Source organism: Chlorocebus sabaeus, chromosome 8, assembly GCF_047675955.1.
Source record: "Chlorocebus sabaeus isolate Y175 chromosome 8, mChlSab1.0.hap1, whole genome shotgun sequence".
NCBI lineage: Eukaryota > Metazoa > Chordata > Mammalia > Primates > Cercopithecidae > Chlorocebus > Chlorocebus sabaeus.
In genome coordinates this window covers 27,502,183-27,522,940 of record NC_132911.1, presented here as the reverse complement: position 1 = coordinate 27,522,940, position 20,758 = coordinate 27,502,183, and the positions used below count along the sequence as shown (strand labels likewise).

At 49.9% G+C, this 20,758-nt stretch overlaps 1 protein-coding gene and 1 long non-coding RNA gene across 3 annotated transcripts in view; one reads left to right on the top strand and one right to left on the bottom strand.

The window, feature by feature from the left end:
- SCARA5 (scavenger receptor class A member 5) overlaps positions 1-20,758 on the top strand; it is a 122,603-nt gene that overhangs the window by 66,875 nt on the left and 34,970 nt on the right. Inside the window, exons 4-6 of the mRNA XM_007962015.3 lie at positions 4,132-4,806; positions 17,805-17,885; positions 20,301-20,399. Of these exons, the coding sequence (XP_007960206.1) occupies positions 4,132-4,806; positions 17,805-17,885; positions 20,301-20,399 (855 nt within the window). The remainder of the gene's footprint in view (positions 1-4,131; positions 4,807-17,804; positions 17,886-20,300; positions 20,400-20,758) is intronic.
- On the bottom strand, positions 17,237-19,510 carry LOC103215533 (uncharacterized). 2 transcript variants are annotated; one of them, XR_490181.3, is made up of 3 exons: positions 19,410-19,510; positions 18,455-18,559; positions 17,237-17,363 (listed from the first exon to the last, which is right to left on the bottom strand). It is a non-coding gene; the product is annotated as an uncharacterized lncRNA (long non-coding RNA). The 2 variants fall into 2 exon arrangements; XR_012093670.1 differs by lacking the exon at positions 19,410-19,510 and adding an exon at positions 19,056-19,354.

Below are 20,758 nucleotides of genomic sequence, written 5' to 3'. Positions count from 1 at the left end.
ACAGCCCTGTCTTAATACTTGTCACCCAATTGGGTTCCATGATTGGACAGACACACTGGTTCTAGAATCAGATCCTAGCTGATGATGATTTCTCCAGCGGGCAATTCCTGTGGTTACCTGGGCTGTGACTGGGTTATGGATTCATTTCCCCCAGAGCTCTTCCTTGCAAAGGACGTGAACTCATCCTTTTTCTATGGCTGCATAGTATTCCATGGTGTATATGTGCCACATTTTCTTAATCCAGTCTGTCATTGATGGACATTTGGGTTGGTTCCAAGTCTTTGCTATTGTGAATAGTGCTGCAATAAACATACATGTGCATGTGTCTTTATAGTAGCATAATTTATAATCCTTTGAGTATATACCCAGTAATGGGATTGCTGGGTCAAATGGTATTTCTAGTTCTAGATCCTTGAGGGATCGCCACACTGTCTTATGCAACGGTTGAACTAATTTACACCCCCACCAACAGTGTAAAAGCATTCTTATTTCTCCACATCCTCTCCAGCATCTGCTGTTTCCTGACTTTTTAATGATAGCCATTCTAACTGCCGTGAGATGGTATCTCATTGTGGTTTTGATTTACATTTCTCTGATGACCAGTGATGATGGGCATTTTTTCATGTGTCTGTTGGCTTCATAGATGTCTTCTTTTGAGAAGTGTCTGTTCATATCCTTTGCCCACTTTTTGATGGGGTGGTTTGCTTTTTTCTTGTAAATTTGTTTGAGTTATTTGTAGATTCTGGATATTAGCCATTTGTCAGATGGGTAGATTGCAAAAATTTTCTCCCATTCTGTAGTTTGCCTGTTCACTCTGATGGTCGTTTCTTTTGCCAGGCAGAAGCTCTTTAGTTTAATTAGATCCCATTTGTCTATTTTGGCTTTTGTTACCATTGCTTTTGGTGTTTTAGTCATGAAGTCCTTGCCCATGCCTATGTCCTGAATGGTATTGCCTAGGTTTTCTTCTAGGGTTTTTATGGTTTTAGGTAAAATTTAAGTCTTTAATCCATCTTGAATTGATTTTTGTATAAGGTGTAAGGAAGGGATCCAGTTTCAGCTTTCCACATATGGCTAACCAGTTTTCCCAGCACCATTTATTAAATAGGAAATCCTTTCCCTATTTATTGTTTTTGTCAGGTTTGTCAAAGATCTATTGGTTGTAGATGTGGGGTGCTATTTCTGAGGTGTCTGTTCTGTTCCATTGGTCTATATATCTGTTTTGGTACCAGTACCATGCTGTTTTAGTTACTGTAGCCTTGTAGTGTAGTTTGAAGTCAGGTAGCATGATGCCTCCAGCTTTGTTCTTTTTGCTTAGGATTGTCTTGGCAATGCAGGCTCTTTTTTGGTTCCATATGAACTTTAAAGTAATTTTTTCCAATTCTGTGAGGAAAGTCATTGGTAGCTTGATGGGGATGGCATTGAATCTATAAATTACCTTGGGCAGTGTGGCCATTTTCATAATATTGATTCTTCCTATCCATGAGCATGGAATATTATTCCATTTGTTTGTGTCCTCTTTTATTTTGTTGAGCAGTGGTTTGTAGTTCTCCCTGAAGAGGTCCTTCGCATCCCTTGTAAGATGGATTCCTACATATTTTATTCTCTTTGTAGCAATTGTGAATAGGAGTTCACTCATGATTTGGCTCTCTATTTGTCTGTTATTGGTGTATAGGAATGTTTGTGATTATTGCACATTGATTTTGTATCCTGAGACTTTGCTGAAGTTGCTTATCAGCTTAAGGAGATTTTGGGCTGAGATGATGGGGTTTTCTAAATATACAATCCTGTCATCTGCAAACAGGGACAATTTGACTTCCTCTTTTCCTAGTTGAATACAGGGAGGCAAATTTTAAGTCCAAACAGAATACAGAAAATTCTGACAGTCAGTACTAACTGAAGATGGAGAGACTGGTATAAGCAGGGGCGCCAAGACCCCTTTGCAATGTGACCTTCTTAGATTAAAGTGCTGGGTAGGGGAGAAGTCGAGGCAAGGCTCCAAGACCCCTTCAGCCCTGTGAGCCTCTAAGCCTAAGCTGGAATGACTTATCTCCTCCAGGGTAGCCACAAATGCCATGTGCTTCCAGAAGCATCACTGAAAGATTGTAACAGCTGGTCTTTCCATGGCTCGAGAGCCCTCACAAGCTATATCTCCCGTTCTCAATGTGAAGTTCTGGATGAGAACTTATTCCATCTGATTTTTCTCATTGTTTGAACAAGCTGTGTACCAGGTTACCCGGTTACCTCCAAGATGTTCAAGGCGGAATTTGTTCTGTGCCTCATCTGCCCCAACTCCTACCTATCCCACCACCAGGTCTTATTTCCCTTTCTCTGGTATGCAGAGCAGAGTGGGGAACAGCTGTGGACAGGACACAGCTAACAGACAATGAGCATCCCTAGACATCCCTACTCAGGATTTGTACCATACCTGAGTCAGCACAGTCCACGACCTCCCAGGAGATACAAGGATGCTAGATTCTAATGATGAAGACACATATCACTCTTCTTAGTATTGTGCAATAGCTGCTTGTAACCAAGAAAAGGGAACCCTCCAAGAGGAAGGGGTAGGGGATCACTGGGATGGGTTTCTTGCTGAAGAGGAACTAGGGGATCTAGAAGAAGAAGCAGGGTTAGGTGCAGTGACTCATACCTGTAATCCCAACACTTTGGGAGGCCGAGGTGGGCAGATCATGAGGTCAAGAGATCGAGACCATCCTGGCCAACATGATGAAACCCCATCCCTAATAAAAATACAAAAGTTAGTTGAGCATGGTGGCATGTACCTGTAGTCCCAGCTACTTGGGAGGTTGAGGCAGAAGAATCGCTTGAACCCGGGAGGCGGAGGTTGCAGTGAGCCAAGATCGAACCACTGCACTCCAGCCTGGCGACAGAGTGAGACTCTGTCTCAAAACAAACAAAGTGTCTGTCTAATCATGGACTCTGATTGGGTGACAAGTATTGAGACAGGGCTGTTGTAGAATGGAAAGCTTGATAATTTCATGTCAGTTTCTTCTCATGATGCCCCTGGGGCTCCAAGAGACACCATGGCTTATCAGAAGTCATGAGAACACTCCAAGAACACCCAGACAGGCTGTTGGCATGGCACATGAGCAGAAGGGAAAGGGCCCTGAACTCAGGAGGCCAGAAAATAGACACGGTGGCCTTGAGCCTGGCTGAGTCTGCTGCTGGGGTGCTCTTCCTTTAGGCAGTCCTGGAGCAAGCCATCTTAGTTAGGGTTTACTTGCTGTAAATTGTTACCCTGCGCAATGCTAATAGCTGTAACTGTAAAAGGGGATAAGAATGGTACTGTCTTTGTCTGTTCAGGCTGCTGTAACAAAATACTATAGGCTGGGTAATTTATAAACAACAAATGTATTGCTTATGGTTCTGGAGGCTGGGAAGTCCAAGATAAAGGCGCCAGTAGATTCATGTCTGGTAAGGGCCTGTTTCTCATGGATGGTGCCTTCTGTGTATCCTCACATGGCAGGAAGGGCAAACAGCTCCCTCAAATGTCTTTTATAAAGTTGCTAATCTAATAATCTAAAGTGGCCCTGCCCTCGTGACTCAATCACCTCCTAAAGACCCCCTCTCTTACTATGACTTTGGTGATTAAGTTTCCACATACGAATTTTGGGGGGCATATTCAGATTGCAGCAGGTACCCACCACCTAAAGTTGAGAGGATAACACCACCCAACATCTTAAGCTGACCTACATGAAACTGCTGATATGCAACTGCTTTTCAACATTCACAACTGGCAGTTTCATAGGGGCCCACTGAATTAACTCATGATAGTTACACTAGAACAGCAGCTCACAAACTTGTCTGCAACTTAGAATTACTTCTGGATCTTCAAAAAATTCCAAAGCCCAGGTCACACCCCATACCAATGCAATCACAATTTCTGCAGGTGAGACACCTAGCCAGGTGATCTAATGTACAGGCAGGTTTGGGGACCACTGGTTTAGCACAAGGCCTGGGATCTTGTAAAGCGCTCAGCCAACACGTCTGCTTTTGTTTCATCTATCATTTATTGAGCACCTACTGCATGCCAGGCTCTGGCTGGGTTCACCTCTTGTCACCCGGGCCTTCCTCCCCAGCAGTGCTCACGTCTCCCCTCCTCCTCCTCCGCAGTGTCCAGGCCGCGCAGCTCCCCTGACGACCTGAAGGCCCTGACTCGCAATGTGAACCGGCTGAATGAGAGCTTCCGGGACTTGCAGCTGCGGCTGCTGCAGGCTCCGCTGCAAGCGGACCTGACGGAGCAGGTGTGGAAGGTGCAGGATGCTCTGCAGAACCAGTCGGACTCGCTGCTGGCGCTGGCGGGCGCAGTGCAGAGGCTGGAGGGCGCGCTGTGGGGGCTGCAGGCACAGGCGGTGCAGACCGAGCAGGCAGTGGCCCTGCTGCGGGACCGCACGGGCCAGCAGAGCGACGCGGCGCAGGGAGAGCTGTACCAGCTGCAGGTGGAGAGCAACAGTAGCCAGCTGCTGCTGCGGCGCCACGCAGGCCTGCTGGACGGGCTGGCGCGCAGGGTGGGCGTACTGGGCGAGGAGCTGGCCGACGTGGGCGGCGTGCTGCGTGGCCTCAACCACAGCCTGTCCTATGACGTGGCCCTCCACCGCACGCGGCTGCAAGACCTGAGGGTGCTGGTGAGCAACGCCAGCGAGGACACGCGCCGCCTGCGCCTGGCGCACGTGGGCATGGAGCTGCAGCTGAAGCAGGAGCTGGCCATGCTCAACGCGGTCACCGAGGACCTGCGCCTAAAGGACTGGGAGCACTCCATCGCGCTGAGGAACATCTCCCTTGCCAAAGGTACCGCCAGGCCCTTGCTGCCTCCATCCAGGGCCCTTCCTGATGGGGTCTTCCTCCTGCATGCCCCTCCCCAAGGACCCAGGAGTACCCCACCCCCACCCCATCCCCAAGTGCACTTGCCATTCCCAGCCCATACTCTCTCTTTTAGCCTATACTCTCTCTTTTAGCGCATACTGTCTCTTTTAAGTCTTGTCCTACAGGACTCTGGAATTTTCTGTCCAGATGGCATGTACTCACTTCCAAGGCTTGCACAGATCTCTTCCCAGATAAACTTCCCTCGGGTAGAGAGCAAACTCAGTGGCCACTCTTCTAGGTGTGAGAGTTTGCCCCAGCGGTGGCTAATGGGAGCCTGGTGGTCAGAGCTTGCATGGCTGCGCTGGAGCCTCCAAGAGCTTGAGGCTGGGGGCAGAACAAGGGGCTCAGGCCGGGAGTAGAGAAGGGCTCCTCTAGTGTCATTCCCATGGTGGAGTTCTGGAGTTGGAGAATTCCAAACTTGAACCTGACCTTCTAGGCTCTTACAAGGACTTACTCATTTAGGCAAAAGAACGTATTTCATTGAACGATCTGTTGGCTTCATTTGTAACTGTTTTTTGTTTTTGTTTTGTTTTGTTTTTGTTTTTGTTTTTGTTATTGTTTTTATTTTTGTTTTTTGAGATGGAGTCTCACTCTGTCGCCCAGGCTGGAGTGCAGTGGCGCAATCTCAGCTCACTGCAAGCTGCGCCTCCCGGGTTCATGCCATTCTCCTGCCTCAGCCTCTGAAGTAGTTGGGACTACAGGTGCCCTGTAACTGGTTTTTTTGTTGTTGTTTTGTTTTTTTGTTTTCAAGTTGGAGTCTGGCTCTGTTGCCCAGGCTGGAGGGCAGTAGTGTGATCACGGCAGCCTTGAACTCCTGGGCTTAAGTGATCCCCCTGCCTCAGCCTCCCAAGTAGTTAGGACTACAGGTGCATGCTGCCATGCCGCGCTACCTTTTTTTTGGTGGTTGTTGTTGTTTTGTTTTTATTTTTTTTTTGAGATGGAGTCTCGCTCTGTCAGTCAGGCTGGAGTTCAGTGACATGATCTTGGCTCACTACAACCTCCACCTCCCAAGTTCAAGCAATTCTCCTGCTTCAGACTTCTGAGTAGCTGGGATTACAGGTGTGAACCAACATGCCTGGCTAATTTTTGTATATTTAGTAGAAGACAGAGTTTTGCCATGTTGGCCAGGCTGATCTTGAACTCCTGACCTCACGTGATCCTCCTGCTTCAGCCTCCCAAAGTACTGGGATTACAGGCATGAGCCACCACACCTGGCCAGTTTTTAAAAATTATTACTTTTTAGAGATAAGGTCTTGCTATCTTGCCTAGGCTGGTCTTGAACTCCTGGCCTCAAGTGATCCTCTTGCCTTGGTTTCCCAAAGTGCTGGGACTATGGCATGCCAGCCCATTTGTAATCTTAACTATAATGGCAAAAATGCAAAAATGTATGGGCCTCTATCGTACTCATGCCGTGGGCCCACAAATGATAGAGCCTAGAGCCCCAACTCCCTTTCTTCACTCCTGACAAACTGGTCCCCTTCCCTCCACCCATTGCTTCTTGCTGCACACACCGTCAGAAACACCTTTCATGAAATGCACTTCTCCCACATCGCCCCCCTGCAAAAAGCCCACTGTGGCTCCCCAAGGCCCACTGGGTTCCTTAGACATTCCTTAGTCTGCCATCAGCACAAATAATACCATTGTGAGCGCCTAGTGTGTGTTACCTACTATGCCAGGTGTATCTCATGTGGGCATCTTTTGAAAACAATGGCTCTCCAAGGAAGTGATGTTTTCCCTATTTTATTGACAAGCACACTGAGATTTAGGAAGCTTCCATAGCTTGCCCACAGCCACAGGGCCAGGAGGTGATGGACCAGCATGTACACGCCGGCCTTTCTGATCCCAGAACTTGTGTACTTCCCACTGCTTTCCTATCCTGTCCTGCCTGCCTTCTCTTCCACTGCCGCTCATGCCAGGGGGCACAGAGAGAACTGCTTCAGGGGCCAGGGAGCAATGTCAAGGAGCAGAGACTGCAATGTCAGGGGAGTGTTAGGGGTTACGGCAGGTCTAGCCCGTTTTTGCGAGGCTGGAAGGTGGGCCCAGGTTGGCAAGGTCTGCCTGTGTTTCAAGAGACACCAGAAACATGTGATGTTCTGGTAATGTTTAATTGTTTAACTCAAGGGCCATACGTGGTCTTGCCATGGGTGAAGCATCCAGTCTAGTGGGGCACATCTCATCACTGCCCTGGAAGCACAGCTAACCTTCCCCACTGTCACAGCTGTGCTCCAGAGGCTCCTCCACCTGCAGTGCCCTCCTCCTCCTCCTCCTCCTCCTTCACCTTCTCCTCCTCCTCCTCTTCCTTTGCCTCCTTCTCTTCCTCCTCCTCCTTCTCTTCCTTCTCCATTCCCTCCTCCTCCACTTCCCCTTCTTCCTTCTCCTCCTCTTCTTTCTTCTCCTCCTTCTCCTCCTCCTCCTCCATTCTCTCCTCCTCCTCCATTCTCTCTTCCTCCTCCCTTCTCTCCTCCTCTTCCATTCTCTCCTCCTCCTCTATTCTCTCCTCCTCCTCTATTCTCTCCTCCTCCTCCCTTTCCTCCTCCTTCTCGCCCTCCTGTTCCTCCTTCTCCTCTTCCTTCCCCTCCTCCTCCTTTTCTCCTCCTCCTTTTCTCCTCCTTCTTTTCTCTTCCTCCTCCTCTTCCTCCTCCTCTTCCTCCTCCTCTTCCTCCTCCTCCTCCTCTTCCTCCTCCTCCTCCTCTTCCTCCTCCTCCTCTTTCTTCCCCTCCTCTTTCTTCCCCTCCTCTTCCTCTTCATCCTCCTCTTTCTTCCCCCCCCTCCTTTTCCTCTTCTTCCCTCTCCTCTTCCCTTTCTTCCTTATCCTCTTCCTTCCCCTCCTCCTCCTCTTTATCCTCTTCCTCCTTCTCCTCCGCCCTTTCTTCCTTCTCCTCCTTGTCTTCCTCCTCCTCCTTCTCCTCTTCCTTTCCCTGCTTCTCTTTCTCCTCCTCCTCTTCCTTCTCTTCCTTCTTCTCCTCTTTCTCCTCCTGCTCCTCCTCCTCTTCCTCCTCCTTCTCCTCCTCTTCCTCCTCCTCTTCTTCCTTTTCTCCTGTCTTCCTTCTTCTTCTCCTCCTTTTCTTCTTCTTCCTCTGCCTTTTCCTCTTCTTCCTCCTCTGCCTTATCCTCTTCTTCCTCCTCCTTGCCCACCCAAATCCTGCTGATACTCCAGGATGTCACTCAAACCCACCTCCTCCAAGAACCTCCCAACCTTTCCAGCTCCCTGGAGCCTCCCTCTTTTGAGTTTCTGCATTTATCAGAGCGAACGTGTAATGATGGGGCCCTCTGTGTCCTTTCCAGTTTACATAGCCCTTTTGTGTACCCTCTTTTGTTTTAAAATGGGACCTGAGGAGAATCTATGAGGTCATTTAAGGCAGATGTTGTAGAGGGCGGGGTAGGATTTTGGCAGGAAAACAACTGAGGCTCAGGAAGGAAGTCCCTGCCTTACTCAAGTCCTCATGGCTGGTAATGATCCAGCTTTAGTAAGGTGTAATTTACATGCCATGAAATCCCCCCATTTTAGGTGTACAGTTCAATGATCAGGACATTTAAGCCCAATGCCCGGTTCTCATTCTGTTACCCCATAGTCCACCTGGATCTGGGCGCCTCTGTGTCCCCCAGCATTAAGAGTGCAATGCACATAACCGAGACTCAATATTTGTAAAAGCAACTATTAAATCTTGACACTGGGCAATCAGAGCCTTCCCCTATCCAGTTTGGTTTCCTGGTTCTGGGTCTCTTTGAACCTTCACATCCCAGAAATCAAACGAGGGAAGGAGGTAGAATTTCTTCTTCCAAACCCGTGCCCCTGGGATCTTAGCTTTTCCTGTCTTCTTTTTTCCTTGACCTCCCTTGCCCCTCACAGGGATTAGTGTTCAGGAACTAACTAATAGTATTAAATAGCAATTGCAGTGAATTGTCACCTATAATGAGGCAGGCATTTTGTCGACATGAATTCTCAAATAGACATTCAAGACGACAAATCCTCACATCCTGCAAAAAGGTCTTATTGCCCACTTTATAGATGAGAAGCCTGAATAACCTTCCCGCTGTTTCTTAGCTGGCGAGTGGTAAAGCTGAGGTCTAAATTGGCTCTGCCTGATCCAGAAACCCTGGTTGTTGGGACGGAAGCATGTTGCTTCCCAGCTGTAAGCAGTGAAGAGAGGAGAGCGCATTCCCTGTATTCGGGGCATTTTCCAGTCCCTTCCTCTTCCAAGCTAGAGATGTCACCATGCCTCCTGCTAATGTACCCTCTCAGGCCTCCCCAGGCACTTCACATCCGGGTTCTTTTGTTTCTAAGTCCAATCTCCTTGGCTCAAACTGAAACTGCCCTGGGTCCCTCATTTGCTAGGGTTCTGCCGGTGGGATCCTCCATGGAGTCTTTCCTTGGTCCTCACACTAAGTTTTACACTCAGTTCTCTTGAACTGAAAGTTTCATCTCAGTCCTGCTTTCTTGTCTTTAAGCTTTGGATTCTTGTGGGGTGTATCTATCTGTTGAGGCTGCCATAACAGAATACCATAGACTGGGCCATTTATAAGCAACAGATGTTTATTGCTCACAGCTCTAGGACTGGGAAGTCCAAAATCCAGGGGCCAGCAGAGTTGGGGCCTGTTCAGGGCCTGCTTTCTGGTTCATAGATGGCGACTTCTTGCTGTGTCCTCACTTAGTGGAAGAGATGGAGCAGCTCCCTGGAGTCCTCTTTATAAGGATGCTGATCCCATTCACAAGGGCCTCACCCTCATGACTCATCACTTCTAAAAGGCCCTGCCTCCTGATACCATCGCCTTGGTGATTAGGTTGCAACCTATGAATTTGGGGGGGATGCAAACATTCAGAGCACTGCACTGGGGCTCCTGGCTCTTCACAGTTGTACAGCACTTGGGCCTCCAGCTCTCATTATCGCCACTGCATCTAGGGTCTTTCCTGCCTCCCTGTCTCTGTTGCCAGGTGCCTGGTGGTTATTATTTAAAAGATTCCTGCTGGTATATCTGAATGTATTTACCATGCAGCCTTAACAAGACCAGACTCTACCCTGGCTTTTGAACAAGGGCTAGGTCACTAGAAAAGTTTCCAGGCATTCCCATACTGCTGTCTGCAGTGGCCTTTCTGTCCTAGCTTTGTCTAGTTCCTCTATTAAGGTTTTTAAACACACTCACACATCCACACCTACATACATACACAAACATACACATACATATATATACACATACCTGTACATATAGACATAAACACACATACCCATGTGTACACATGTTTGCACATACACGTATACATATGCACATACAGACATGCACATACATACACATGCACACGTATATACATACATATGAACACATATACACATACACATATACACACATACATATACACATACACTCACCGCATTCCCACACTTTGCCCTTTCCTGGCTGAGAAGTCACAAATACTCAACTATGTGTATTTTTTCAAATATGAGCTTATTTACATTATTCCTGAGCTTGACCCGAATTGTTTTTATGCTCTTACTTTGTTATACAGTTTTTGATGAGCTTTGTCTCCAGTTTCTCTCTTGTGAATATCTGCAGTGGGGGTTCTATTTTCTGTTTTGGATTTTTAGCATTAATCAGATCTGTTGAAATCTGCCTGTGGGTTTGAAAGAAGCAGAGAATTTAGATCGTCATAGAGGAGAAGCAGCCCAGGAGGGGAAAAGGTAACCAGAGAGTTGAGGCAGCCCAGGAGAGGAAAGGTAACCACAGAGGGGAGGCAGCCCAAGAGGGGAAAGGTAACCAGAGAGAGGAGGCAGCCCAGGAGGGGAAAGTCAACCAGAGAGGGGAGGCAGCCCGGGAGAGGAAAGGTAACCAGAGAGGGGAGGCAGCCCAGGAGGGGAAAGGTAACCACAGAGGGGAGGCAGCCCAGGAGGGGAAAGTCAACCACAGAGGGGAGGCAGCCCAGGAGAGGAAAAGTAACCAGAGAGGGGAGGCAGCCCAGGAGGGGACAGGTAACCAGAGAGAGGAGGCAGCCCAGGAGGGGAAAGTCAACCAGAGAGGGGAGGCAGCCCGGGAGAGGAAAGGTAACCAGAGAGAGGAGGCAGCCCGGGAGAGGAAAGGTAACCAGAGAGGGAAGGCAGCCCAGGAGAGGAAAGGTAACCAGAGAGGGAAGGCAGCCCAGGAGAGGAAAGGTAACCAGAGAGGGGAGGCAGCCCAGGAGGGGAAAGGTAACCAGAGAGGGGAGGCAGCCCGGGAGAGGAAAGGTAACCAGAGAGGGGAGGCAGCCCAGGAGGGGAAAGGTAACCACAGAGGGGAGGCAGCCCAGGAGGGGAAAGTCAACCACAGAGGGGAGGCAGCCCAGGAGAGGAAAGGTAACCAGAGAGGGAAGGCAGCCCAGGAGAGGAAAGGTAACCAGAGAGGGGAGGCAGCCCAGGAGGGGAAAGGTAACTAGAGAGGAGAGGCAGCCCAGAAGGGGAAACATGAACAAAGTCACATGAGATGGCTCTCTTTGGCAAGGATGAAGGTTTTCTGGAATCACAGCATTTGGATGGAGTGGTAATAGATCTGAAATCATCCAGTCCACTCTTTTTGTTTTGTATTTGAGGATCCTGAGGCCAGAGAGGGGAAATGATTGGCCAAAGTCACAAAACCATCCAGTGACCCGGCTGGGATGAAAAAATACATACCTGGATTCATGAAAACAAGTTTGCAAAGCAGATTTATCTGCAGGCTGATTTTTTGAGAAACAACACAAATCTATTAGAGTCCAGATCAGCAAATATTTATAAAGGGATGGCGTAACAGAGCAGGGCTTTGGATTCCAGGCTAATGCTGGGACTCTGGCTTCTGGGTAGTAGGGACCTGCTGAAAGTAGGGAACATCTCTGAGTGGAGCGACAGGTAAAGTGGCCTTTCTGCTCTACCGAGGACTGGGGAGCATGGCCTGGGCCGAGGTCCCTGGGACATTGTGTGGTGAGCCAAGCTCTCATCTCTCCTTCCACATGGACTCCGCTGGGAAGGAGGTGGAGTTGCCCCCAGCCCCACCCACCCCCCTCCCTGGGGGCCCTGAGGACCATAGCAAGGGCAGTACCAGCACCTTTCTAGGCCTGAGTGTCCTTGGCTGTGAAATGGGGCCAACAGTGCCTGCCTCGTCCACTTCTCAGGGTCCCAGAGAGATGCCCTAAGTGATGAAAAAGAGAGAACACTCAAAAGTGTAAAGATGATAGAGGCTGAGATTCCAGGCCCTGGTGACTGGAGGGTACTGGAAGTGGAGCTGTTTGCTGAGCCACTCCACCCTGTCAGCTGCCCTGTGGTTAGCGTGGTTCTGGGGGTGGTTTTGACTGTACTGCTGGCTCCAAGCCAGGCTCATCAGCTGTCCTCATAATTTGCTCTTGGCACATGAGTTCCCGGATTCCAGCCCATGCAAGTCCCCTACCCCATCATGTATTCTGGGATCAGGGAAGGGAGAAGGCATGGGTTTCCTCCCATTGGCTGATCCCCAGGAAAGCCCTGGTGCTTCTCCTGAATGCCTGGCCTCAGATCCTTCGTCCCATTGGGAAGATGCTTCTGGTGGGAGCAATTGCACTGCGGGGAGCGTGAGGGGAGCGGGCTAGATGGGTGGGCAGAGTCTGAGCAGAGACCCCAGGACCCTGCTCCTCGTTGTCCCAGCCACCTCTGTGCCCTGGCCTGCACTGGTGACAGAAGAGATGAGAAATGGGATGGTATAGAAAGTTGAGAAGTGAAAAAGCTCACCTGGGTACCTCTTGGAACAACAGATGTCATGGCACTTCTGCTACTACGCATTAGTCATTCTTCAGATCCCGATTGTGTGCCAGGTGTGTGCAAGGCATAGGCCACAGACAGTGCCCTGTAGAAGATTCTGTCCTCCTTGGGAATCACAGTTCAAGGTGGGGGATAGTGCCCAGGGAGTGGGCAGCAGCCGCCTGACCAGGCTCCAGGTGCTCCCACAGGAGCACTGTACACAAGGATCTCCCCACCTCCTTCCAGCTCTGAGATTTGGGGGCTCTGCCCATGCAACACTAAGAGATCAGAAGGTGGGTATATTCATCTGTTCTCACACTGCTAATAAAGACATACCTGAGATTGAGTAATTTATAAAGAAAAAGAGGTTTAATGGACTCACAGTCCACATGGCTGGGGAGGCCTCATAATCATGACAGGAGGTGAAGGAGGAGTAAAGGCACATCTTACATGGCAGCAGCAAGAGAGTGTGTGCAGAACTCCCCTTTATAAAACCAACAGACTTCATGAGACTTATTCACTATCACGAGAACAGCAAGGGAAAGACCCACCCCCATGATTCAGTTGCCTCCCACTGAGTCCCTCCCACAACACATGGGAATTGTGGGAGCTACAATTCAAGACGAGATTTGGGTGGGGACACAGCCAAACCAGGTCAGTGGGCATGAAGGCAGACTCAGGACTAAGAGGGACTGGACTCTTAGGATTTGGCTAGTGTTCAGGGACACCATGAGTACAGCATTTGTGCAGAGGTGGAGGAAAGTTGGTGACCATGAGCACTGAGCTGTAAGTTTGCAGCAGAAGGGTCAGATCATGAGTGATCTGCAGGGGCCTTGACAGGGGAAGCTGCGCCTGTGGTGCAGTGAGGGGCCTCCCCGTGCTCTGAGTCCCTTTGGTTGCTTTGTTTTTTCAGAGAGATTGATCAGACAGCAAGGCTCACATGGGCTGGAGAGAGAACAAGACAGGGAGGTTCTTATAAAGGCCAGAGCCAGGCCATAAGGACCTGACTAGGGTGGAAGCAGTGAGGAAGGAGGTGGAGACATGAGAAGTACGCTCCTTTATGAGAAGCCTCAAATCACAGATGCGTGTGGCTAGAAAGGGATGCAAAAGGGAGACAGGAAAGAGGAATTAGAGCAGGCTCAAGATTTCCAGCTTTGGTTTCTGAAGAAAGGATAGTGTCAGTAAACACACTAAAAAGTCAGATCCCGAGATTGCTTCACTTATGGGCAGCATTAGTAATTTAAAGACACACTTGGTCCTCGGAGCACCTGGCGGCTTGGCCCCTCGAGGCTCTGGCCAAATCATCAGCCCTTCTGAGTCAGCCAGGCCAGTACCATCTGAGGATGGTGCTGGGAATTGGTGCCCACCCCACCTTCTTCCCAGTTAATCTCTAGTAAAGACCCTGGTAACCACATAGTTATGTTTAAAAAAAATCCAGCTGGGCGCATTGGCTCACACCTATAATCCTAGCACTTTGGGAGGCCGAGGTGGGCAGATCACGAGGCCAGGAGATGGAGACCATCCTGGCTAACACGGTGAAACCCCATCTCTACTAAAAATACAAAAATTAGCCGGGCGTGGTGGTGGGCGCCTGGAGTCCCAGCTACTCGGGAGGCAGAGGCAGGAGAATGGTGTGAACCCGGGAGGCGGAGTTTGCAGTAAGCCAAGATTGCACCACTGTACTCCAGCCTGGGCAACAGAGCCAGACTCTGTCTCCAAAAAAAAAAAAAAAAAAAATCCGTCTGTAGCATGTTCTTGAGATCTGCCTCTCCCTGGATGAGCCAGCCAAACTCCACAGGGTGATTTCAGGTGCACCAGGAATACCCGCAAGTTGTCATCCTATAATGGCTCTGAGGAGGTGTTGTTTTATTTTATTTTTTTTTTGCAGTGAGGGGGCATTATGCAAAGTGAGGTGATCGGGATGGCCCCCCTCACTCAAGGCTTTGAAGCCCTTCTCTAGTCATCATGCCACTGAATCCACTCAGTCCTCACTACAACTGCACGAGAAAGGAATTTTTTTTACCCACATTTCATAGAATCAGGACTTGAACCCAAGACTCAATATCCATACTCGATGCCCACCTTTCAGATGATGTCTACCACCCAGAGGCCCCAAATCAGGGTCTTCGGGCAGCATCCTCCCTTGGCAAGAGGGATGCCTGGAAGACCCCCCTGCAGGTTGCACCCGCATCTGAGGGACAGCTGAAATTGGAGGGTGCGGTCCCTTGCGTCTGTGACCAGCTTGGTTCCTGGAGCACCCAGGGTGGTGGAGGCAGAGAAGAGAGAAAGGGGTGGGCATCCAGCCCAGCAGCAGAGATCCAGGCACCCTCTCCCGGTTCCCTTTGCTGCAGCCTTGGCCTTGGCCTTAAGGGGAGATCACTGGGAAGGGGTAGTGGAGCACATTTGCTTCCTGACTCAGCCCTTAATTTCTGCGCCATCTTTTATCTATTCCCAACAGGTTCTCTGACTCAGTCCTGTGGTCTGAAAACTGGGATCACAAAACCTAGTCCTTCTTAAATCATTTGTATTACTTGTGAATTGAAGAATTGTTGACTGCTTTTTTCCCTGCGTGCGTGCCATGGAATTATTAAACAGCTGTCAAGTTTGGTTAGGTTCTGAGGACAGTGCCAGCGTGAGGAAGGTATCAGTACATCTCGATCTTGGCTGGCTGGTTGTTTTCTATGTATTATTAACACCTTCTGATCTCATATACTCACTCATTCATCAAATATTTATTGTGCAAGACATTACTGCTGGGCTGCGAGTCTGTGTGTTTCAGTTTCCTGGGGCTGCCATAACAAAGGGTTATGAACTTGGTGGTTTAACAGAAGCTTATTTGCTCACAGTTCTGGAGGCTCAAAGTCTGAAATCAAGGTGTCCACAGGGCCACATTCCCTCTGAAAGCTCAGGGGGAGGACCCTTCCTTGGCCCTTTCTAGCCGCTGGTCCTTGCTGGCAATTCTTGGTGTTTCCTGGCTTGGGAATGCATCACTCCAATCTCTGCCTCTGTTGCCACATGGGCTCTCATATCTCTGTGTCTCTGTTTTCCCTTCTTACAAGGACACCAGCCATTGCACTGAGGCCTGCCCTACCCCAGTATAACCTCATCTAAACTAATTATGTCTGCAAAGACCCTATTTCCAAATAAAGTCATATTCTGAGGTTCCTGGCAGACATGAATTTAAGGGGGTAAGGACACTATAAAGGCTGTTTTCATGGTCCTCCTTTTTCTTTTTTCTTTTTTTTTTTTTTCTGGAGACAGAGTTTCACTCTTATCACCCAGGCTGGAGTGCAATGGCACGATCTCGGCTCACTGCAGCCTCTGCCTCCCAGATTCAGGCAATTCTGCTGCTCAGCCTCCAGTGTAACTGGGATTACAGGCATCCACCATCACACCTGGCTAATTTTTGTATTTTTAGCAGATATGGGATTTCACCATGTTGGCCAGGCTGGCCTCGAACTCCTGACCTCAGGTGATCCACCCTCCTCAGCCTCCCAAAGTGCTGGATTACAGGCATGAACTACCATGCCAGGCCCCATGGTCCTCATTTTCCCTTGAAAAGCAGCAGGAGGTGAGAGCTTGGAGTCTGGGTCTTCACAGCAGGTACAGGGATGTAAAGGGTATGGTCCTGTCTCGGGGAGCTGGCAATTTTCTTAGGAAAGATGGGACACAATGACTATGACAAGAGGACAAGGCAGGGTGAGATTACTTGTCAAATGACACCAAGCACATGCATTCAAGCAATTCACACCAACTTTCAGCACGCTGGGTCAGAGAGGGTTTTGTGAGGAAGGGGCAGTGAGTCACCTGAGAGTTGGTAGGGACTGGAGGAGGGTGGCAGGGAGGGCCCATGGGCTCACTGGCTTGGGAACAGCAGGTGCAACCATGGCTGGCAAGAAGATTCTGTAACTGGTGAGATGTCTAGCCCCATGGGTGTTGCAGAGTGGACACAGGCAGGTCACATGTGGGTTGAAACCACAGCTGCCTCACTCACTCACCGGCTGTGTGGTCTCAGATGAGTAACTGCAGCACACGGCATTGTCGTGGGGACTGGATCCAATCACATATGACAGAATCCCTGGCACGCGGGAGCCCCAGCCTGGAGGGCAGCCCCACTCAGGAAAGATTAGAAACCTCTCTTCCATCCAAGTGCAAAAGCCAGACATCTGAGCATGACTCCGACCTCTTCCTCCCCAACTTTCACCAAAGTCAGTCTCTCCCACTTCCTAAGCAGCTTTTGTTCATGTCCCTGACAACCCTCTGATGGCCGTGCTCCTCATCCAGGGGTCTCACATCCCACTTGGCTGGACTGAAAGCTCTGCCTCAGCCTCCCTCCTGTTCCCACCCGTTTTCCACACTGCAGCCTGAGCCGTCTTCCTCATGTGCAAATCTGGTTGAGCTCTTCTCTCAGGCCCCTCTGTGGCCTCTGGTGCCCTCAGGAGAGGCTGAGTCCAACACTCAGGCCGGGTCTCTAAAAGCTCCACTTTCTCATCCCAGTGTGTCCCCCACCTCTTATCCCGCTGTGGCTTACATATCTCTGTCTTCACTTTCAACCTTTGTAGGGATTGTTCCCTCTGCCTGGAACTGTCCCTTTTCACTCTTAGTGAGCCCAGGCTGCCACAACAAAATACCGTAGACTGAGCTGCTTAAACAACAGGCATTTATTTCTCACAGCTCTGGAGGCTGAAAGTCCAGGATCAGGGTGTGGCAGAGCCGGGTTCTGGTGAGGACTCTCCTCCTGGTGTGCAGACTGCTGCCTTCTTGCTGTGTCTATTTGAGAGAGAGAGAGAACTCCCTGGTGTCTTTTCTTATAAAACCACTAATCCCATCATGCGGGCTCACCCCCGTGACTTCATCAAAACCTTGTCACCTCCCAAAGACCCCGCCTCCTAAAACTGTCACATTGGGGATTAGGAATTCAACATATGGTTTTGGGAGGGGACACACATATTCGGTCCATAGCACACTCTCCCAACGCTCTGTTTACTTTGCTCACTCCTCTTTCTCTTTGAGATTTCACTTTGGATATTACTTCTCCCAGGAAGCCTTTCCTGATGCCCCCTGAGACTGGGCTGAGGGTTCCCTGTGAGTTTCCAGAGCTAATGCTCTCCCTTCCTCTCCTCAGAGATGGCATCTTGTTTCCTCTACAGATGACCTGGTCCTGTTCCAGAAGGCAACCCCCTAACCTCAGTGCTGTTTTTGACTTTCTAGGGCCACCGGGACCCAAAGGTGATCAGGGGGATGAAGGAAAGGAAGGCAGGCCTGGCATCCCTGGATTGCCTGGACTTCGAGGTAATGGGCATGCCCCTGGGAGGGATCTGGGAGAGACCCCCAATCCATCTCTACTACCTACTTTCTTGCTGGTATAAATGCCAGGGCTGCCCAGGGGAGCACCCAGTCAACTCCACCTCAAACGCTCTGTTCCAACAAGAGACTAAGAGGTTGCTGGTATCACGATGGGATGCAGCACATACTTTTTCTTAGCAAGTGCCACAATCTGAAGGAAAAGGGTACAGTACAGGCCTGAAGCTCCCCGAAGCCCCTTCTCAGCCCAGGAGCCAGGGTCTGTGTGGGCAGAGCGTGCAGAAGGCATTGGAGATGTTTTGAGATTCAGACCAACCCTTCAAAGATGCTGTCCCATCAATGTTTCCCGATCAGCAGCCACCTGCCACCCTCCCGCCCCACCATGACTCCTGCTGACCCTGCCCAGGTCTACGAATGGGTCATGAATGCCTATCCCTTCCCCTTTTGATCCCTCCCCTCCCCATCCTGCTGCACACAGCGACAGCCCTGAAGAGCCAGTGGCTGGTGGGGAGGGTACTTTGGGCCCTCTAGAAAGGCAAGGTTCTTCTTAGACTCACTGTCTCCAACGCTCCTGCTGAGTTCGTCCGTTGTACCTTGCCCACCAGTCTGTCCATTCCTCAGCCTGTGCTGTGGGCAACATTTTGCTGGGAGACTGTGGTCTTCTGAGTGATGGAAGAAAAGGAAATAGAGGGAGAAAGGTGCCCAGTTATTTATTTTAGGAATTATACCCCCAAACCTTCTGCTTCCTAAATCTCTAAGACGTTGCAAACACAGTAGAGGGGACAGTGCCTGGAGGAAGGAGAGATCCCAGCCCAGTCTCCACTCCTGGCCCTCCCCTCTCAGGGAACCTCCCTAAAGTCAGCACTGAGGCTGCTCAGGGGCTCATGGGGCTCTGGAACTGCATTTTCTGCCCTAGGGAATCGTAAGATGGGGAGCCAGGGGCATAGCTTGTGCTAAATCAAGAATTCTGTGGCAGTGGAGCTATTGGACTCTGGGAACAGATATGTTGTATTAGGAGGGAAAGGGAGGAAACCCAATCAACTCTCTCTGAGAAACCCGTCTTCTTCCAGCCATTGGACCTAGGACTAGAGGAATAATTCATTACTGGGAGACAGATTTCTCCAAGTCCCAGAAAACGCCCAAAGCAAACCAACTCACATTCCAAGCAGGAAAGAACAATTAGTCAGTTAATTAAGGGTGCTCTGCTTTGCAGAGATAACTGCGCCTTAGGCCAGGCCTCATGGGGGCCAGGGCTCTCACTCGGTCAAGCACTTGTTTATGCTGGCTCTGCATGGTGCTGTCACCACAGGAGGTGGCCAAGGGGCCTCATGGCCAAGAGCCCTGGGGTTTGATCGGCAGCAGGCCATCCATTTACTGACTTCGCCTCCAATCCCTTTTGCTATACCTCCCTGTGTGTATGCAAGGGAAGGGATCTTTTTGTGTTTTTTCTTTTTTTTCCTTAAATAAAATGAGAAGCTATTTTTTCTTCCACCCACCCCCCTCCCTAAGTACCTATAAGCCCTGTTGATCCAGCATGAAGTGATGCTGACTGACCATGAACTTTTATTTCAGCAAGAACAGGGCTCAGATCCTGCCTCCAACACTGCTGTGTGACCTTGGGCAGTTTACTTACTCTCTCTGAGCTCCGATTGGCTCATTTGTAACACAGGCAGAATAATCCCTCCCAGTGTTGTGATGATTAAATGAGATACTTTATGAAAAGCATCCAGAGCAGGGCCTGGCACACAGAAAGCGCTCAAAAAAGTGTTTACTGATTCTAGACCGGGTGCGATGGCTCACGCCTGTAATTCCAACACTTTGGGAGGCCAAGGCAGGCAGATCACTTGAGGTCAGGAGTTTGAGACCAGCCTGGCCAACATGGTGAAACCCTGTCTCTACTAAAAACACAAATATTAGCTGGGCATGCTGGCGTGCGCCTGTAATCCCAGCTACTCAGGAGGGTGAGGTGGGAGGATTGCCTGAACCTGGGAGGCGAAGGTTGTAGTGAGCTGAGAGGGTGCCACTGCACTCCAGCCTGGGTGACAGAGCGAGATTTTGTCTCAAAAAAAAAAAAAAAAGTGTTGCTGATTCTAAATCTCCAGCATGCTGAAGGGCAAAGGAACACCCCAAAAGGGATGGGCCCCCTACCGTCACTCACAACAGCACTGGACCTTTCTAGCGGGAGGATCCCGAGCCTGACGGATACAGGGTGTGCGTGGGGTGGGTCCGTGTGGACCTGTTTGACTCTGCTGTGGCGGCATCTTTAGATTAACAGAAAAAAACCAGACACAAAGGCTAAGAGAGGATGTGGGGGGGAGGCTGAGCCTTGAACCTGACGATGACCTCTGAGGGTCCTTCCTGTTCTGCATCTGAGGCTCTGCCATTTGTCTGTTTTCTCCCCAGGTCTGCCCGGGGAAAGAGGTACCCCAGGATTGCCCGGGCCCAAGGGCGATGATGGGAAGCTGGGGGCCACAGGACCAATGGGCATGCGTGGGTTTAAAGGTAATAACAATTTCAGTTTTCCCTGAGCCTCACCACCAGTCCCAGGTAGTACGTGGTCATTGGCATGGAGGACCAGGACTCTCATCTTCACTGTGCCACGGACCAGTGGGGCAACCTTGTGCAAGTCACTTCATTTTGTTAAAGCATTTAGTTTTTCTTCTAAAAACTAGAAACTCTCAGCCAGGCGTGGTGACTCATGCCTGTAGTCCCAGCATTTTGAGAGGACCAGGCAGGAGGATTGCTTGAGCCCAAGAGTTTGAGATCAGCCTGGGCAACACAGCAAGACTCCATCTCTAGAAAATATAAAATAATTAGCTGAATGTGGTGGCACGTACCTGTAGTCCCAGCTACTTGGGAGG